Source organism: Microcebus murinus, chromosome 20 (genome assembly GCF_040939455.1).
Source record: "Microcebus murinus isolate Inina chromosome 20, M.murinus_Inina_mat1.0, whole genome shotgun sequence".
In the NCBI taxonomy this organism is placed as follows: domain Eukaryota; kingdom Metazoa; phylum Chordata; class Mammalia; order Primates; family Cheirogaleidae; genus Microcebus; species Microcebus murinus.
Genome location: NC_134123.1, coordinates 2,781,326 through 2,798,366, shown reverse-complemented (window position 1 = coordinate 2,798,366; position 17,041 = coordinate 2,781,326). Strand labels below are relative to the sequence as shown.

At 34.9% G+C, this 17,041-nt stretch overlaps 1 protein-coding gene across 6 annotated transcripts in view; it reads right to left on the bottom strand.

The window, feature by feature from the left end:
* Positions 1-17,041, bottom strand: part of PHKB (phosphorylase kinase regulatory subunit beta) — a 211,332-nt gene that overhangs the window by 90,446 nt on the left and 103,845 nt on the right. For 4 of the 6 annotated variants that reach the window (XM_075995604.1, XM_075995605.1, XM_075995606.1 and 1 more), the window contains 3 exons: positions 7,030-7,124; positions 5,193-5,230; positions 1,236-1,275 (listed from right to left, as the gene is read on the bottom strand). In XM_075995604.1, coding sequence (XP_075851719.1) covers positions 1,236-1,275; positions 5,193-5,230; positions 7,030-7,124 — 173 coding nt within the window. The remainder of the gene's footprint in view (positions 1-1,235; positions 1,276-5,192; positions 5,231-7,029; positions 7,125-17,041) is intronic. The other 2 variants (XM_012773843.2, XM_012773842.3) reach the window with 1 other exon arrangement.

Sequence of the window (17,041 nt, the reverse complement as noted above, 5' to 3'; positions counted from 1 at the left end):
GGTATATACATACATAATGAGTGTGAGGTGCACCGTATAGGTGATGGTCACACTTAAAGCTCTAACTTGAGGGAGGAAGGGAGTCAAGGGAAATATATGTAACTTTAATGTTTGTACCCCCATAATATGCTGAAAAAAGAAAAAGAAAAAAAAAAAAGGATAGACCAGGCAGAAGACAGAATCTCGGAGCTTGAAGACAATACTCTTGAATTTAAAAAGTCAGTTAAAGATAAAGAACAGAGAAAGAGAAATGAATGAAGCCTATAAAAAATAGGGGATTTTATAAAGAGGTCAAACATAAGAATAATGTGCATCCTGGAGGGTGAAGCAAAAAACACACTAGGGTTTGAAAACCTATTTGAGGGAATAAATTGAGGAAAAGTTCCCTGATTTGGCTAGACATTTAGATATCCACATACAAAAAGTTCATCAAACACCTTGGAGATTCATTGCAAAAAAGGCAATCACCACGACAAAGTCAACAGGAAGGAGGAACTCTTGTAAGTCATAAGGCAAAAACATCAGGTAACTTACAAAGGAAAACCCATTAGGCTAACTTCAGACTTCTCAACTGAGACCTTACAAGCCAGAAGGGTTAGGGGACCCATCTTTAATCTTCTTCAACAGAATAATGGTCAGCACAGAATTTTGTATCCTGTAAAACTAAATTTCTTACATGAGGGAGAAATAAAGACTTTTTCAGACAAACAAACACTAAGGGAATTTGTTAAGACCAGACCAGCCCTGCAGGAAGTACTCAGATATGAATTATAGATTTATCAGCACAATAGACACCCAGTAGTGTGAAATCACCCAAAAGCTAAAGTTCAGAGCCCCTATATAATAATGGCTAATGAGGTATAAGAAAGCAATAAGGTTCTACACAACAGGACGAACAGAAATGTATCCATTTATTATTTCTTTCAATAAATGCAAACAGCTTGAATTCTCCAATCAAGAGACGTAGGCTGGCAGAATGCATTAAAAAATATAATCCAAGTATCTACTGTCTCCAGAAAATACATCTAACACACAAGGACACATTCAGACTCAAGGTGAAGGGATGGAAAAAAATGTTCATGCAAATGGAAATGAAAAGAAAGCTGGTGTAGCCATTCACATGTCGGATAACATAGACTTCAAATCAATAATACTCAAGAAAGACAAAGATTATCACAATAAAAGGGAGCAATTCAATAAGAAGACATAACAATCATAAATATTTATGCACTTACCACAGGTGTGCCCAGATTCATAAAGCAAACCCTACTAGATCTAAAAAAAAAAAAAAAATGACAAATTGTAGCATCATAATAGCTGGGACTTCAATACCCCACTGACAGAGGGAGGTCCTCCAAGCAGAATATAAACAAAGAAACATAGGAATTAAATGGGACTCTAGACCAAATGGGCCTAACAGACATTTATAGAATATTTTACCCCAAAATTAGTGAATATACATTCTTATTGTTAGCACATGGAACATTCTCTAAGATTGATCACATTTTAGACCACAAAACATTTCTCAACAAATTAAAAAAAAAAAACCAAAAATTATACCATGTATCTTTTCTGATCACAGTGGAATAAAAATAGAAATCAATTCCAACAGAAACACTCAACTCTGCACAGTCATGGAATTCAAACAACCTACTGCTGAATGATGATTGGGTCAAGGAGGAAATCAAGAGGCAAATCAAAAAATTCCTTGAACTAAATGACAAAGGGAACAGAAGTTATCAAAATCTATGGGATTCAGCAAAGGCAGTCCTAAAGGGAAAATTCATAGCCTTAAATGCCTACATCAAAAAGACAGAAAGATCATAAATTGACAATCTAATGAATCACCTCAAGGAACTAGAAAAGGAAGAGCAAACCAAACCCAAACTCAATAGAAGACAAGAAATATCTAAGGTCAGAGGAGAACTAAATGAAATAAAAAACAAAAAAATAATACATAAGGTTAATGAAACAAAAAGTTGGTTCTTTGAAAAGATAAAGAAAAGTGATAGACTTCTCTCTAGATTAAGCAGAAATAGAAAGGAAAGTACCAAAATAAGCTCAATTAGAAATGAAAAAGGAAGCATTACAACTGATACCACAGGAAAACAAAACATCACCTGTGAATACTATAAAAAATCTTTATGCACACAAACTCGAAAACATTGAGAAAACAGACAAATTCCTGGAAACACACAACCTCTCAAAGATCATTCAGGAAAAAATACAACTCCTGAACAAACCAATGAGCAAGAAATTGAAGCAGCAATAAAAAATATTTCAAGAAAAAAAGCCCTGGACCAGATGGTTTGACAGCTGAATTTTATCAGACAAATAAAGAAGAATTGGTATCCAATATAAATTATTTCATAACATGGTTCTATGAAGCCAGTAGCACCTTGATACCAAAGCCAGGAAAGGATACAACCACAACAAAAAACAAACTACAGACCAATATTTCTTATGAATATAGATACAAAAATTCTCGATAAAATTCTAGCAAAGCAAATCAGCAGTGGATCAAAAAAATAAAATAAAATAAAATAAAATAAAATAAAATAAAATAAAATAAAATAAAATAAAATAATCCATGACCAAGTGGGCTTCATCCCAGGGTTGCAAGGATGGATCAACATACACAAATCCATAAATGTGATTCACTATATAAACAAAAGCAAAAACAAAGATCACATGATCATCTCAATAGATGTGGAAAAAGTATCCTTTTCTGATAAAAACTCTTAACAACATAGGCACAGATGAAACATATCTCAAAATTATAAAAGCCATATACAACAATCCCACAGCCAACATCACACTGAATTGGGGAAAGTTGAAAGCATTCCCACTTAGAAAATGGAACAAAACAAAGATGCCCGCTGTCACCACTTCTATTCAACATAGTGGTGCAAGTCCTAGCCAGAGCAAACAAGCAAGAGGACGAAATTAAGGGTATTCAAATGGGGAAAGAGGTGGTCAAACTATCACTCTGTGTTGACAATATGATCTTATATCAAGAATACCCCACAGATTCTTCCAAGAGACTCCTGGTATTGATAAATGAAGTCAGCAAAGTCTCAGGTAATAAAATCAATGCACACAAATCAGTAGCTTTTCTATATACCAAAAAAAGTGAAGCCAAGATTCAAATCAAAGACTCAATATCTTTCACAATAGCAACAAAGAAAATAAAATTCCTGGGAATATATTTAAGGGAGGTGAAAGATCTCCACAAAGGGAACTACAAACCACTCAGGAAGGAAATTGCATGTGATATAAACAAATGGAAAAAATATACGCTCATAGATCAGGAGCATTAACATCGTTAAAATTTCCATACTACGCAAAATGATTTACAGATTCAATGCAATCACCATCAAAATACCAACATCATATTTCACAGAGCTAGATAAAATAATTTTACACATCGTTTGGAAACAGAAAAGAGACCAAATAGCCAAAGCAACCTTGAGCAAAAGGAACAAATCTGGAGGCATCATTTTATCAGACTTTAAGTTATGCAACAAGGCTACAGTAATAACCTAAACAGCAAGGTACTGTGTAGGAGACGTCTCTGGGTCAGATTGGCCGAGACCCAAAGTCAGCAAAATGGGAGCACATTGCTTGTTCCCAGAATTAGCAGGATGTGACTTGTTGACCAGCAGAAAGAACTGTTCCTCAGGGCAAAGACCTGTGGTTTCACATGTGAGCCAAAGTTGTCTGTTGTCCTGCACATGGGACCAGACATTGCAAATGGCCAAGGATCTGTGGTTTCGCACGAAAGCCAAGGTTGTCTGTTATCTGCACATGGTACCAGACGGTGAAGGACAGGATGCAAACATCTTCCTCTCTTGTGCTATGCAAGCAAGCCAGGTGTCTTGTTATCCGTAAATGGTATCAGATGTTGAAGGGCATCTCTTGTGCTATGTCTAGAGGAACAGGTGCTGTTGACCCATGGGAAGTCAGTTACCAGAAAGCAGCTGAAAAAGTAGGATGCTTGCCAAATTAAACCGTATAAAAATAAAATGGCTGGTGCTTTAAGCGCTGCAGTCTTGTACCATCTTTTGTGTCTGTGTATGTTTTTGTGTGTCTTTCCGTGTTCATCCTCCGTTCTGCAATTGGGCCATGACAGTACTGGCACAAAAATAAAGACATAGACCAATGGAACAGAACAGAGAACACAGATATAAAAGCATCCACATATTCCCATATCAACCTTGACAAGGCAGACAACCATATACACTGGAGAAAAGAATCTCTATTCAACAAATGGTGCTGGGAAAATTGTAGAACCACATGTAGAAGATTGAAACAGAATCAAATCTCTCACCACTCAAGAAAATTAACTCAAGATGGATAACAGACTTAAACCTAAGACATGAAACCTTAAAAATTCTAGAAGAAAATGTTGGAAAAACGCATCTGATATTGGGCTAAGTAAAGAATTTATGAAGAAGATCCCAAAGGCAATCACAGCAATAACAAAAATTAGTGAATGGTACTTGCGTAAATTAAAAAGCTTCTGCACAGCCAAGGACACAATCAACAGAGCAAACAGACAACTATAGAATGGGAGAAAACATTCACATGCTATTCCTCTGATAAAGGGCTAACAACCAGAATCTACAAAGAACTGAAGCAAACCAGCAAGAAATCATCAAACAACCCCATTAAAAAGTAGGTAAAAGACATGAACAAAAGCTTTTTAAAAGAAGATAGACTAATGGCTAATAAACATATGAAAAAATGCTCAAACGTCACTAATCATCAGAGAAATGCAAATCAAGTCCACAAGGGGATATCACCTAACCCCAGTGAGAATAGCTTTTATCAAAAAATCCCCAAATAATAGATGCTGGCATGGATGTAGAGATAAAGGAATACACAAACACTGTTGGTGGAGACTGCAAACTAGTACAACCTATATGGAAAATAGTATGGAAGATTCCTCAAAGAACTAAAAGTAGACTTACCATTTGATCCAGCAATCAAACTACTGCATATTTTTCCAAAGGAAAAGAAGTCATTTTATCAAAAAGGCACTTGCAGTAGAATATTTACTGCAGCACAATCCACAATCACAGAGCCGTGGAATCAACCCAAGTGCCCACCAATTCATGAGTGCATTAATAAAATGTGGCATATATATACCATGGAGTACTATTCAGCCATAAAAAAGAATGAATCAATACCTTTTGCAACAATCTGGATGGACTTGGAGACCATTCTCCTAAGTGAAAAATTGCAAGAATGGAAAAATGAACACTATAGGTACGCACTATTAAATTGGAACTGACCGATCAGCATTAATGTGCACAGATGTAAGTAAAATGCAGTGGGCTGCAAACCCTCCATATCCCCTCCCTCTCAGAAACTGCACAGAACACTGCACAGATGTCATCTGCCACACAACGTCAGGAGAAGAGCTCCAGTCCTTGCCCTAGAGCATGTCTCTTGGCTAGGATGTGGCTCCATCTGGGAGGCATGCCTAAGATAATTTAGTAGCTATATTAGAAAATAATTTTGATATTAAAAATACCTGTAGAATGTATTCTCTTTAAAATTCATTCTCACTCATTTATCCTCTAATAAGCTTTCTTGAGCAGGTAAGAGAGAGTTGCAAGTAGAATATTATACGTCAACTACACATAACACATAGCCTTCCTTATAGGTGTCAAGCATGAAATAACTATTTAAATTGTTGATTTTGTTAGCCATGTGCCTATAAAATGTTTTCATTTCTTTGGCTCCTGCCCCACACCTCAAATCTGTAATCTATTAATTTTCTAAGAATAGATTTTGAGGTTTCATCATCCTAGAGAAGTGAGTCACACATGTGAAATACTATTTAAATGATATATATTAGTCTTAAAATGGCTCAAAGTCACAGCACTGGATAATGTGAAGTTAGATGTATTCCTTATTTTACCATTTTTTCAAGTAAAACTGCATATTTCAAATTTGTACAGATTGTATAGTTGCACTGCACTAACATGAATGATGACAAAGACAAATGCCATATCCCCACCGTATAGAAGCTAAAAGGCCGTGAGAAATTTCCATCACATATTAACCCAGGGATTTTAAGTTTTTGAGAAAACCTTAAGATTCATAAGTCTCTCAAATAGCTTCTCATCTATAAATCACACAGAGTAATTACATGTTTTGTTTAAGACCAGCAAAAGAGTAAGAGAAATAGTATGACAGAATCGAATGAAGCTGTTGGCTCTCCCTTTCTTTCATTAAAATAAGTATTTATTGATGTGTGTGTATGTGTGTAATATGTACTGGTATTTTTTTTTTTTTTTTAAATAAAAGCAGCAGTTCAATTTGTGAACATATCTTCTGTAAGTCCTGGTGCCATTCCTATTAAATGCATGTTAGCTGTTTGGAATCCCAGGCACACACTGAGGTTCATTCCCTTTCTCCTCAGCAGTTTCCAAATCCACAACATTTTCATTTTAACAGCCTTCATTACTGGTATCATTTAATACTTGAGGGTTTGCTCAAGTCAATATCAATCTTGCTGATCCTACATACACTTATTTTGTTGACACAACACAGTCTGAATCCATAGCTACTAGATGCAAAAATTTAAAAACGATTCCTTCCTCCAACATGTCACCAGGTGCTAAGAACAACTCTGTCAGTCACTCAGTCCTGTCATGAAGACACAGCACAGGAGAGACATCAAGCACAGAGCCTCTAATAGGCTCCCACTCCCTTCAATAACAGTGTCATCTCATCTGTCTTCCTGCTACCCATATGTACTGCATCTTCTCAAAGACACTTGACACCATTCTCAAGATGAAAACATTTACCTGGAAGACACTTTGTTGGACACATTTGACTCCTACTTCCTCATTAACAAAATCTTTACCACAAGCAAATCTTAATTAACCAGAAGAGGGAGAAGCCCTTCCCTCAGAAGGAGCAACAAAAACCCATTCAGAACAAAAATTTCCTCTTCAATTAAGCTTTAAATATCCTTGGATGACTCCAAATGAAGAAATACAGTATCTTTGTTACCTGATTGGAAAACCTCATGCTCACGTTACGTTGATTCTGTAATGGGACATAGCGTTGAATAGGATCAATGTCTTTAGGACTGATTAATTCATCAGCTGAAAAAAAAGAAGGGAAGTGACATTACCAAAAATTCATTTGCATAACACTATAAACCAACTAGATCTAAGAGACATCTATAAAACAGTCCTCTCAATAAGAGCAGAATATACATTTTTCTCAATACACATGGAACATCCTCCAGTATATAGCACATACTAGGCCATAAAATAAGCCTCGATAAATATAAAAGTATTTAAATAATAAAAAGTATATTCTCTGACCACAATGGAATGAAATTAGAAATCATAACAGAAAGAAATCTTATAAATCCACACATATGTAAAAAATAGATAACATACTACTTAATAAACAAGGGATGAAATAAGAAATCAAAGGGGAAATTAGAAAATACTTTCTAATGTACTTTCTGAGATGAATAAAAATGAAGATACAACATACAAAATTTATGGGATGTGGGTAAAGCAGTGCTCAGAGAAAAAATTATAACTATACATGCCTATATTCAACAGAAGAAAAATCTCAAATCAATAAATTATCCTTCCACCTTAACACAGTAGATGAAAAAGAGCAAACTAAATGAAAAGCAAGCATAATGACATGATAAAGAGTGGAGTATAAATTAATGAAACAGAGTATAGAAAAATAATAGAGAGTATCAAGGACATCAAAAGTAGGTTCTTGAAAAGCTCAATAAAATCAACGAAACTTCAGCTACACTGACCTAGAAGAGAGAAGACTCAAATTACTAAATCAAGAAAGAAAGTAGGAACATTACTAATGACTTCAAGGATTATAATATAATGGTATCAACGAATGTATGTCAAAAAATTATATAACCTAGAACGAAATAGACAAGTTCCTAGAAAGACACAAACTACCAAAATTGACTCAAAAAGGAATAGAACAAACTCACAGCTAGTATCATACTGAACAAGGAAAACCTAAAAGCCTTTCCTTTAAGATCTGTAACACGACAATGATGCCCACTTTCACCACTTTTATTCAACATGGTACTAGAAGTGCTAGCCAGAGCAATTAGACAAGAGAGAAATAAAAGGCATCCAAATTAGAAAGGAAGAAGTTGAATTATCCTTGTTTGCAGATAATGTGATCTTACATTGAGAAAAACCTAAGGAGTTCACCAAAAAACTATTAGAAATAATAAATTCAGTAAAGTTGCAGGATACAAAATCAACTTACAAAAATCAATAGCATTTCTATATGCCAACAGCAAACAATCTGAAAAAGAAAGTAATCTCATTTACAATAGCTACAAATAACATTAAATAAGTAGGAATAAACTTAAAGAAGTGGAAAGATCTCTGCAATGAAAACTATAAAATATTAATGAAAGAAATTGAAGAAGATGCAAAAAAATGCAAAGATATTCAGTTTTCATGAATTGGAAGAATCAATGCTGTTAAAATGGACATACTACCCAAAGCAAGCAATCTACAGATTCAATGCAATTCCTATCAAAATAGCAATTATATTCTCCACAGAGACAGAAAAAAAATCCTAAAATGTATATGGACTCACAAAACTGTCCTGAGCAGAAAGAACAAAGCTGAAGGAGTTGCATTACCTGATTTCAAATTATATTACAAAGTGATAGTAACTAAAACAGCATGGTACTAGCATAAAAACAGATCATGACCAATGGAACAGAATAGAGAACCCAGAAATAAATCCAGGCATTTACTGTCAGCTTGTTTTCAACAAAAGTGGCAAGAACATTCATTGGGGAAAGGACAGTCTCTTCAATAAATAGTGCTGAGAAAATTGTATATCCACATACAAAAGAATGAAACTAGACCCCTGTCTCTTGTCCTATATAAAAATCAAATCAAAATAGATTGAAGACTTGAATGTAAGACCCAGGAGTATGAAACTACTATAATAAAACATTGGGAAAACCCTCTAAGTCATTGGTCTGGGCAACAATTTCTTGAGTAAAACCTCAAAAGCACAAGCAAACAAAGCAAAAATGGACAAAAGGGATCACATCAAACCAAAAAGCTGCACAGCAAAGAAAACAATCAACAAACTGAAGAGACAACCCACAGAATAGGAGAAAATATTTACAAACTATCCATCTGACAAGGGATTAATAACCAGAAAATATCAGGAACTCAACTCTATAGCAAAAATACAAATAATCTGATTTTAAAATGGGCAAAAGATCTGAATAGACATTTCTCAAAAGAAGATATACAAATGCTCAACATCATTAATCATCAGAGAAATGAAAATCAAAACTACAATGAGATTATCTCACCCCAGTTAAAATGGCTTTTATACAAAAGACAGTCAGCAATGAACGCTAGTGAGGATGTGGAGAAAGGGGAACCCTCATAAACTGTTGGTAGAAATGTAAATTAGTACAGCTACTATGAAGAACGGTATGGAAGTTCCTCCAATAGAACTACCATAAGATCCTGCAATCTCACTGCTGGGTATATATCCAAAAGAAAGGAAATCAATATATTGAAGAGATACCTGCAATCCCATGTTTACTGTAGCACACTATTCACAATAGCCAAGTCATGGAAAGCAACCTAAGTGTTCACAATGAATGAATGGATAAAGAAAATATGGTATGTTTACACAATGCACTACTACTCAGCCATAAAAAAGAATGAAATCATATCTTTTGCAGCAACACACATGCACTGGAAGGTGATTATCTTAAGTGAAACAAGCCAGGCACAGAAAGTCAAATAATGCATGTTTTCACTCATGAGTGGGTGCTAAAAAATGTGTACACTTTGATGTATACAGTAGAATGATAGACAATGGAGACTCAGAAGGGTGAAGAGGTGAGAGGCGGGGTGCATGATGAGAAATTAGTTAATGGCTACAATGTACGTCATTCAGGTGATGGATATTCTAAAAGCCCCGACCTAACCACTATGCAAAATATGCATGTAACAAAACTGCACATAAATTTCTACAAATAATAAATTTAAAAACACTGAGCAGGGAGTCCATAGTAAATTTCTCTGGAGCGTTAGGACTATCTACACATCAGACTTGTATTCTGGGGTACCTTTTAGGCATATCTGCAACGAGATTCAATAGACAAAATCACCAAAGGATTTTTTAGTAACTCTTGGAGGATTAAAGTAATACTAATAATAGAATACCATGAAAAAGAAGGATGAAGAGCAGTAGCAGAATCTGCCACAGCCACCAACCACCTCGATGGCAGCAGCAGCAGCAGCAACAGCAATACTTACATAGTGCTTACTGAGTTCCTGGCATTGTTTAAGCACTTTACATATATTAAAGCTCTAATCCTCACAAAAACCTTACCATTTTACAGATGATAAAACTGAGGCACTGAGTGTTTAAACAACTTGCTCATAGTTAGTATATAGCAGAGGGGAGACACAGTCTGTTTTTGAAGTCTGGGCTTTTAACCATATACTAATACTGGCCTTAAAGAACACTGACATTCTATACCACACAGGTAGAAAAGATACCAAGAAGAGGAAACAATGAAAAGAAAACAATTTAGACCTTGATATATTACATTTTTCCTAACCAAATCAAGTCACATGTTACAGATATTTTTCACTCTCAGAAAAAATACTTTTGCAAAATTTAAACCAAACCAATATAAGCAGATACCTACATATAACTTCAATTTATTAATCACATTTTACCTCATGATGCAGGGTTGATTACTACCCTGATATTCTAAATAAGTAGCAAATTATTTCTCTATCTAATTTGTATGATCACTGAGATGTGAAAAAATTACCAAAACCAACAAGCACTTTTCATAATTAATGTTTCACTGTCATTCTATAGAAAAGAAATTCCATCTTTATTATAGTATTTTATTATTTATAAATGGTGACAGATAATTAAAGAAATCTCACACCCTTGGAAAGCATAAATGCTAATTTATTAAAATGAATATGAACTGAATGGTCAACCAAGTCTTTCAAAAGCTAATTTCTTTGTATTTCCTTCATGCTTCTCTCTTCATACTATAGTTCTTTATCTCCCTTGATGTTCTAACTTATACCATGTGCTGTATGCCTCTTATTCATGGCTATACCCCAGTACCTAGTACAGCACCTGGCATATAGTAGGCACTCAACAGATTCACTAAACACAAGAATAAATTGGTTGGTTAACAAATATGGAAACATTTATTGCCATAATCATTAATTTCCATAACCGTAAAAGTGACAAATACTGTTAAAAGGTCAAGAGGCACATTTTTTTCCACACTACATTGATTTTTAGCAGTCAGGAAGCTAAAATAGAGGTTCTGTTTGTGCCAATTCAATGATACTGGCTTTCTGGTGAAGAAAAACAAATCTTAAATAACTTATACCCAACAAACTACAGAATATTTAAAATGAAAATAAAAGAACAAGGATAAAAGAGCAATGGCCTTCTACATTTACAATATAGCACCAAACCTCAAAGATAATAAAATATTTCTACCTGGGGGTTGGGGGCATGGGGGTGGGTAAACCCACAACTAATGGACGTGGTGAGCGTCCATTGCAGGTGGGGAAAGGGCACACCTCAAATCATGGTTTGGGTGTGGCAAAGTCATAACATGTAACCAAAATGTTTGTACCCCCATAATATCTTGAAATAATAAAAAAAAAAGAAAACAAAATAGACAAAAAAACCCAGCATAAACAAAATTTAGAGGCAAACAAATATAAAACCAAGGCTAAATGGGGAAAAAAATTGACTAGACAATTCACAGAAGACAATGACTAAGAAATGCTTTTTTCTTTTTTTCTTTTTTTTTTGAGACAGAGTCTCACTTTTGTTGCCCAGGCTAGAGTGAGTGCCGTGGCATCAGCCTAGCTCACAGCAACCTCAAACTCCTGGGCTCAAGCGATCCTCCTGCCTCAGCCTCCCGAGTAGCTGGGACTACAGGCATGCACCACCATGCCCGGCTAATTTTTTGTATATATACTTTTAGTTGGCCAATTAATTTCTTTCTATTTTTAGTAGAGACGGGGCCTCGCTCAGGCTGGTTTGGAACTCCCGACCTTGAGCAATCTGCCCGCCTCGGCCTCCCAGAGTGCTAGGATTACAGGCGTGAGCCACCGCGCCCTGCCAAGAAATGCTTTTAACACTGAGCATGAAAATGAAAATAAGTTGCAACTTAATATTTTACTAGGTTAGCAAATTTCTTGTTTTTAATAAGAATATTTAGCGCTGCAGAAGTTACAGGTGACACAAGCACCCTGTAGACTCCTGAAAAAATCAGTAAACTCAGTCATAAGCTGTGTAACCCTGGATGAATTGTTAAACTCTTTTTGGCCTCGGTTTTCTCTCCTATGCCACATAGTACCCATCTCATAGAATGTTGGAATTATTTAGGATGATATTTGTAAAAGGCGAGCCCACTATGTGACATTTTCTAAGGCAGGTATTATTACTAGTGTTTCTGAGAAGCAGTGTGACAGAATGCAGAAAGGGCCTCCTCAGACTTTAGGCATCGTTGCTTTCACATTTAACTTTACAAATATATTTGAGGGTGGGATGATAATTTTATCAAATTTGTAGTCCTAGTAACAATTCAACTAAAACATTTAGGTTTATGAAAACGAGTTATTTATACAATAAGCTAAAGAAAGAAAATCTTCCTAGATGAAATCTTTACAGTAATACTACATGTGCTCTCAAGATGTTTGAATGCCTGCTGCACAGAAATCCCACTTTAGGTCACCAGCAATCACATGGATACTATGGGAAAGATAATGAAGGTACTCAGAAATCATTATCATTCTGCTTGAAGTTTCCTGAAGTGTAACAGCTGGGAAATCTCTTAGCAACCACAATCTAGAAACATATCTGTAAACTCTTATCTATTCATTTTATCTTTAACTGATCAGTAACAAAACCATGTACTATACTGAATAAAGAGTCAACTGTATTTGAAGTCAACAGATCAATGAAAATCAAGACCTCGGTTTCTTATGTCCTCTTTTACACTAGGATGCATTTGATCAATGACTTTTAACATTAAAAAGCTTTAGATTTCTAGGCTTAATCAGTGCCTTTTATATGTGAGATCAGTTGGGCAAGAAATATGAATGAAATAAAATGCAAATAGACTTGTTTTAGTTATAAACACTGGGATTAGGAGATAGTATATCAGAATAATAGGGCTGCTCTCAGAAAAAAATATTTCTAATAGCTCTTGCTACTAGATAGAACTAGAACTACTACTAGAACTACTAGATATCACAGATATCTACTAGAACTACTAGATATCACAGTGACCATCAAAGAATAGGCTGTCACAAACAGAAGTGTAATCAACAAGTAGATGAATGGTTAGGTAACAACTGGGGAATCATTTTCTTCCTGTGATGAATTTTGTGGCCATGGGAGTACCAGCAAGGAGGGATGATGGGCATCCTGAGTTGCCTGCTTGACAAGAGCTATGAAACATAGTCACATACACTAACTATCTCCTATATGGTAGCTGAAAATAGGGAGGGAGGGGGACAAGGAAGTACAGGAAATAGAAGAACCATTTATGTATTTGTCCCACAATAAATGCCTTGTGTGTATTTCCTCATCAGCTGTTGCTTAAAACATAAAAATAAAGAAATCAATGTTCATGGAAGTTGAGAAAATTCAAATCACACAGGTAGTAAAAGGCAGAACTTGTATTCAAATTCTGAACTGACTCCTAAGCTCATGATCTGAAAAATCTTTACACTGTGGAATATGAAAAACATAAAGAAAAGAAAAAACAAAAAAAGGAAGAGAAGCTAAGAGAGGAGAAAGTGGAGGAAAAAGACCATAATGTCAGAGAAATAATAATCTATACCACATGGTTACAAGTTTGCTGGGTATTAATAATCATTTAGAATACAGTTTCAATGGGAAAATAAACTGGGTCCAAACAACGACTTACCAAAGAACTTTAGGAACTCAAGAAATTAAGCTGGGAATCTTATAGGTACATAATACTTTGGATATTTTAAAGTACTCCTATATCTATTTTATCACTTAAAAACTATCTCATTAATGTTCCAAGGAAATTAAATAATACCCATCTGAAAAAGAAAAAGATGTTTCATGAAATTCAAGAAAATTTTCATTAACCTGAATATGTTATGACTTTGTGTATATTGGAGAAAGTTGCAGTTAATTAAAATTGCTCAATAATTCAGGTTTAATCAAAGATCATGTCTTGTTTTAACTCTTGGTTTTTTTTTATTAATGTTTTCAAAACATTAATGTTTTAATGTTTTCAAAACATTCACCCTAAAAAATCTGTCTATCACCTACCTTAAATTATAAAGTATGTACACTTCTAGTCTTTAATGGCTTGGGATTATGTAGCAGAACCTAAATGAAGGTCATCACTGTGAATATCTGATGTACAGGATAAGAAATGTTATTAATAGTTGCATATATATTAAAAAATAAGCTAAAGTCTAGAAGTCAGATTTTTTAAAGCTAACACCTGCTTTATTAGTTTTCTTGTTTACAAACAAAGCATACTGAACAAGAACATATATTAAAGTTAAGTAAGGGCTTGGAAAGTTTTAGAGTAAAGTTATCATTAACTTTATATTTCTGTAGTTTTTTGGATCTCAGAAAAAGTTTCAATCTGAAATTTTTCATTATCTTTCTCATGTTATCTATATGATTGCTGGTGACCTAAAGTGGGATTTCTGTGCAACAAAAATTCATAATTTTCTTTTTGTTTTTTTGAGACAGAGTCTCACTTTGTTGTCCAGGCTAGAGTGAGTGCCGTGGCGTCAGCCTAGCTGACAGCAACCTCAAACTCCTGGGCTCAAGCAATCCTCCTGCCTCAGCCTCCCGAGTAGCTGGGACTACAGGCATGTGCCACCATGCCCAGCTAATTTTTTCTATATATATTAGTTGGCCAATTAATTTCTTTCTATTTATAGTAGAGACAGGGTCTCACTCTTGCTTAGGCTGGTTTTGAACTCCTGACCTTGAGCAATCCGCCCACCTTGGCCTCCCAGAGAGCTAGGATTACAGGCGTGAGCCACCGCGCCCGGCCTAAAGATCATAATTTTCAATTGACTTTTTATGTGATAACTATAGCCATATGTTGCATAATGACGTCCCATAAGATTATAATACTGTATTTTTACTGTACCTTTTCTATGTTTAGATATGTTATATACACAAATACCAATGTGTTCCAACTGCCTACAGTATTAAGTACAATAACATGCTGTACAGGTTTGTAGCCTAGGAGCAATAGGCTACACCATATAGCCTAGTTGTGTAGTAGGCTATAAAATATCCTAAGGACACATTTTTTAGAATGTATCCTCATTATTAAGGCAATGCATGATTGACTTTTAAGGTTATTTATATGTGCAAAGAGTTCAAACAGGTACTCTGCTTTCTATAGACTAATTTCATGTGGATAGTTTCTAAATTCAAATTTCAATAACAATTAAAGGTATAACTAATGATCATTTTATTCTAAGAAGTCAAATATTATATCTTAATATGTATTATATGGTTTAAGATATATATATATCAAATATTATTTTCTAAAAGTCTCAATATTTTAAGGAAATACTGTAAATATTAACTATTTTCTAAAAATACAGTGGGGATTTCAGGCCTTGGGTCAGGAAACAGTATTGTGTCTTTTTTCTCTAATAATGGAATAGAAGCCACACAGTTTTGTTGTATAATTATTCACTTAGGCAGAAATAAAGCAAAATATTCTTATTAGATTTCACTGAGATATAAACTGGCCTGAATTAGTGAAAGTCATATATTTTAGAATATTTTGAAAGATTCACTGTTTTATTATTTTCATGTAAAATAATAAGTCTACTTAACTGCCCACAAAAGGCTGTCAAGCAGATATCCAACTAAGGCTCCTTTAATGAATAATAAGTCCTATTTGGTAAATGTGATATCTGAAATCATAATGAATATCCATAAAAATCTGATGGTTCTTAGGGCTAGTTTATTTTATTTATTTATATATTTTTAGCGTACTATGGGGGTACAAGTGTTAAGGTTACATATATTGCCCATGCCCCCCTCCCCCCTCAAGTAAGAGCTTCAAGCGTGTCCATCCCCTAAATGTTGCACATCTTACTCGTGGTTGTATACACCCATCTCCTCCTCCCCCTTCCCACCCTCCCGACACCCGATAAATGTTATTCCTATATGTCCACTTAGGTGTTGATTTAGGGCTAGTTTATAATAGGAGCCACTAAGTGATTCAATCTTTTGAGATCTTATTCATCCTAACCAGTGAGTTGTTAACCAGATGACAAATAACTAGAGTGCTAATGAATATGTAACATCTCTTTTTTTCCAGCTGGAGATAAGTATGTGGTTTTGTAGTATTCGATGTACCTTCTGCACGTTCTCTACTGCCTTCTCAGAGATCAGCAGGGAAAAGACAAATTGACTCTTCCACATAAGGTAGCCCTGCAGTATTTCTTCTTCTTTGGTTATGAAACAGAAATGGAGGCATGACCTGTACTATTTCTGTTCACTCTGGTTTTAACATGAGAAAATGCTGTCTACATTCAAGATGTGTCTACATTCAACACATTTATTTTGGAAAGTTCAATGCTTTTTTTACTGACTCATACTGTTGTAAATCTTTTTCTTTTTTTCAATTTACTTATGTATTATGTAGAGCGTAGTCAATTCTGCACTCCCAATTTATTAGCCTTGTCAATTTTATTTAGAGGCTTTGTTCAAACAACACTCCTTCTAGTCGTACCAAAATCCAGGCCGGACACACAGAAAAAAGCAGTAAGAAGGTTTAGACTTCAAACCCCAGATCCCAGGTGGCAGTGTAACACCACAGAAAAATGTCATCATGCTCATTTATAATTTCCAAATGTGGCATATAGAAACCTATGACTACTGTTACTATAAAATTCTTATCCTTACACAGGTTAACTATTCCTCTACTAAAATATGTTTAGCT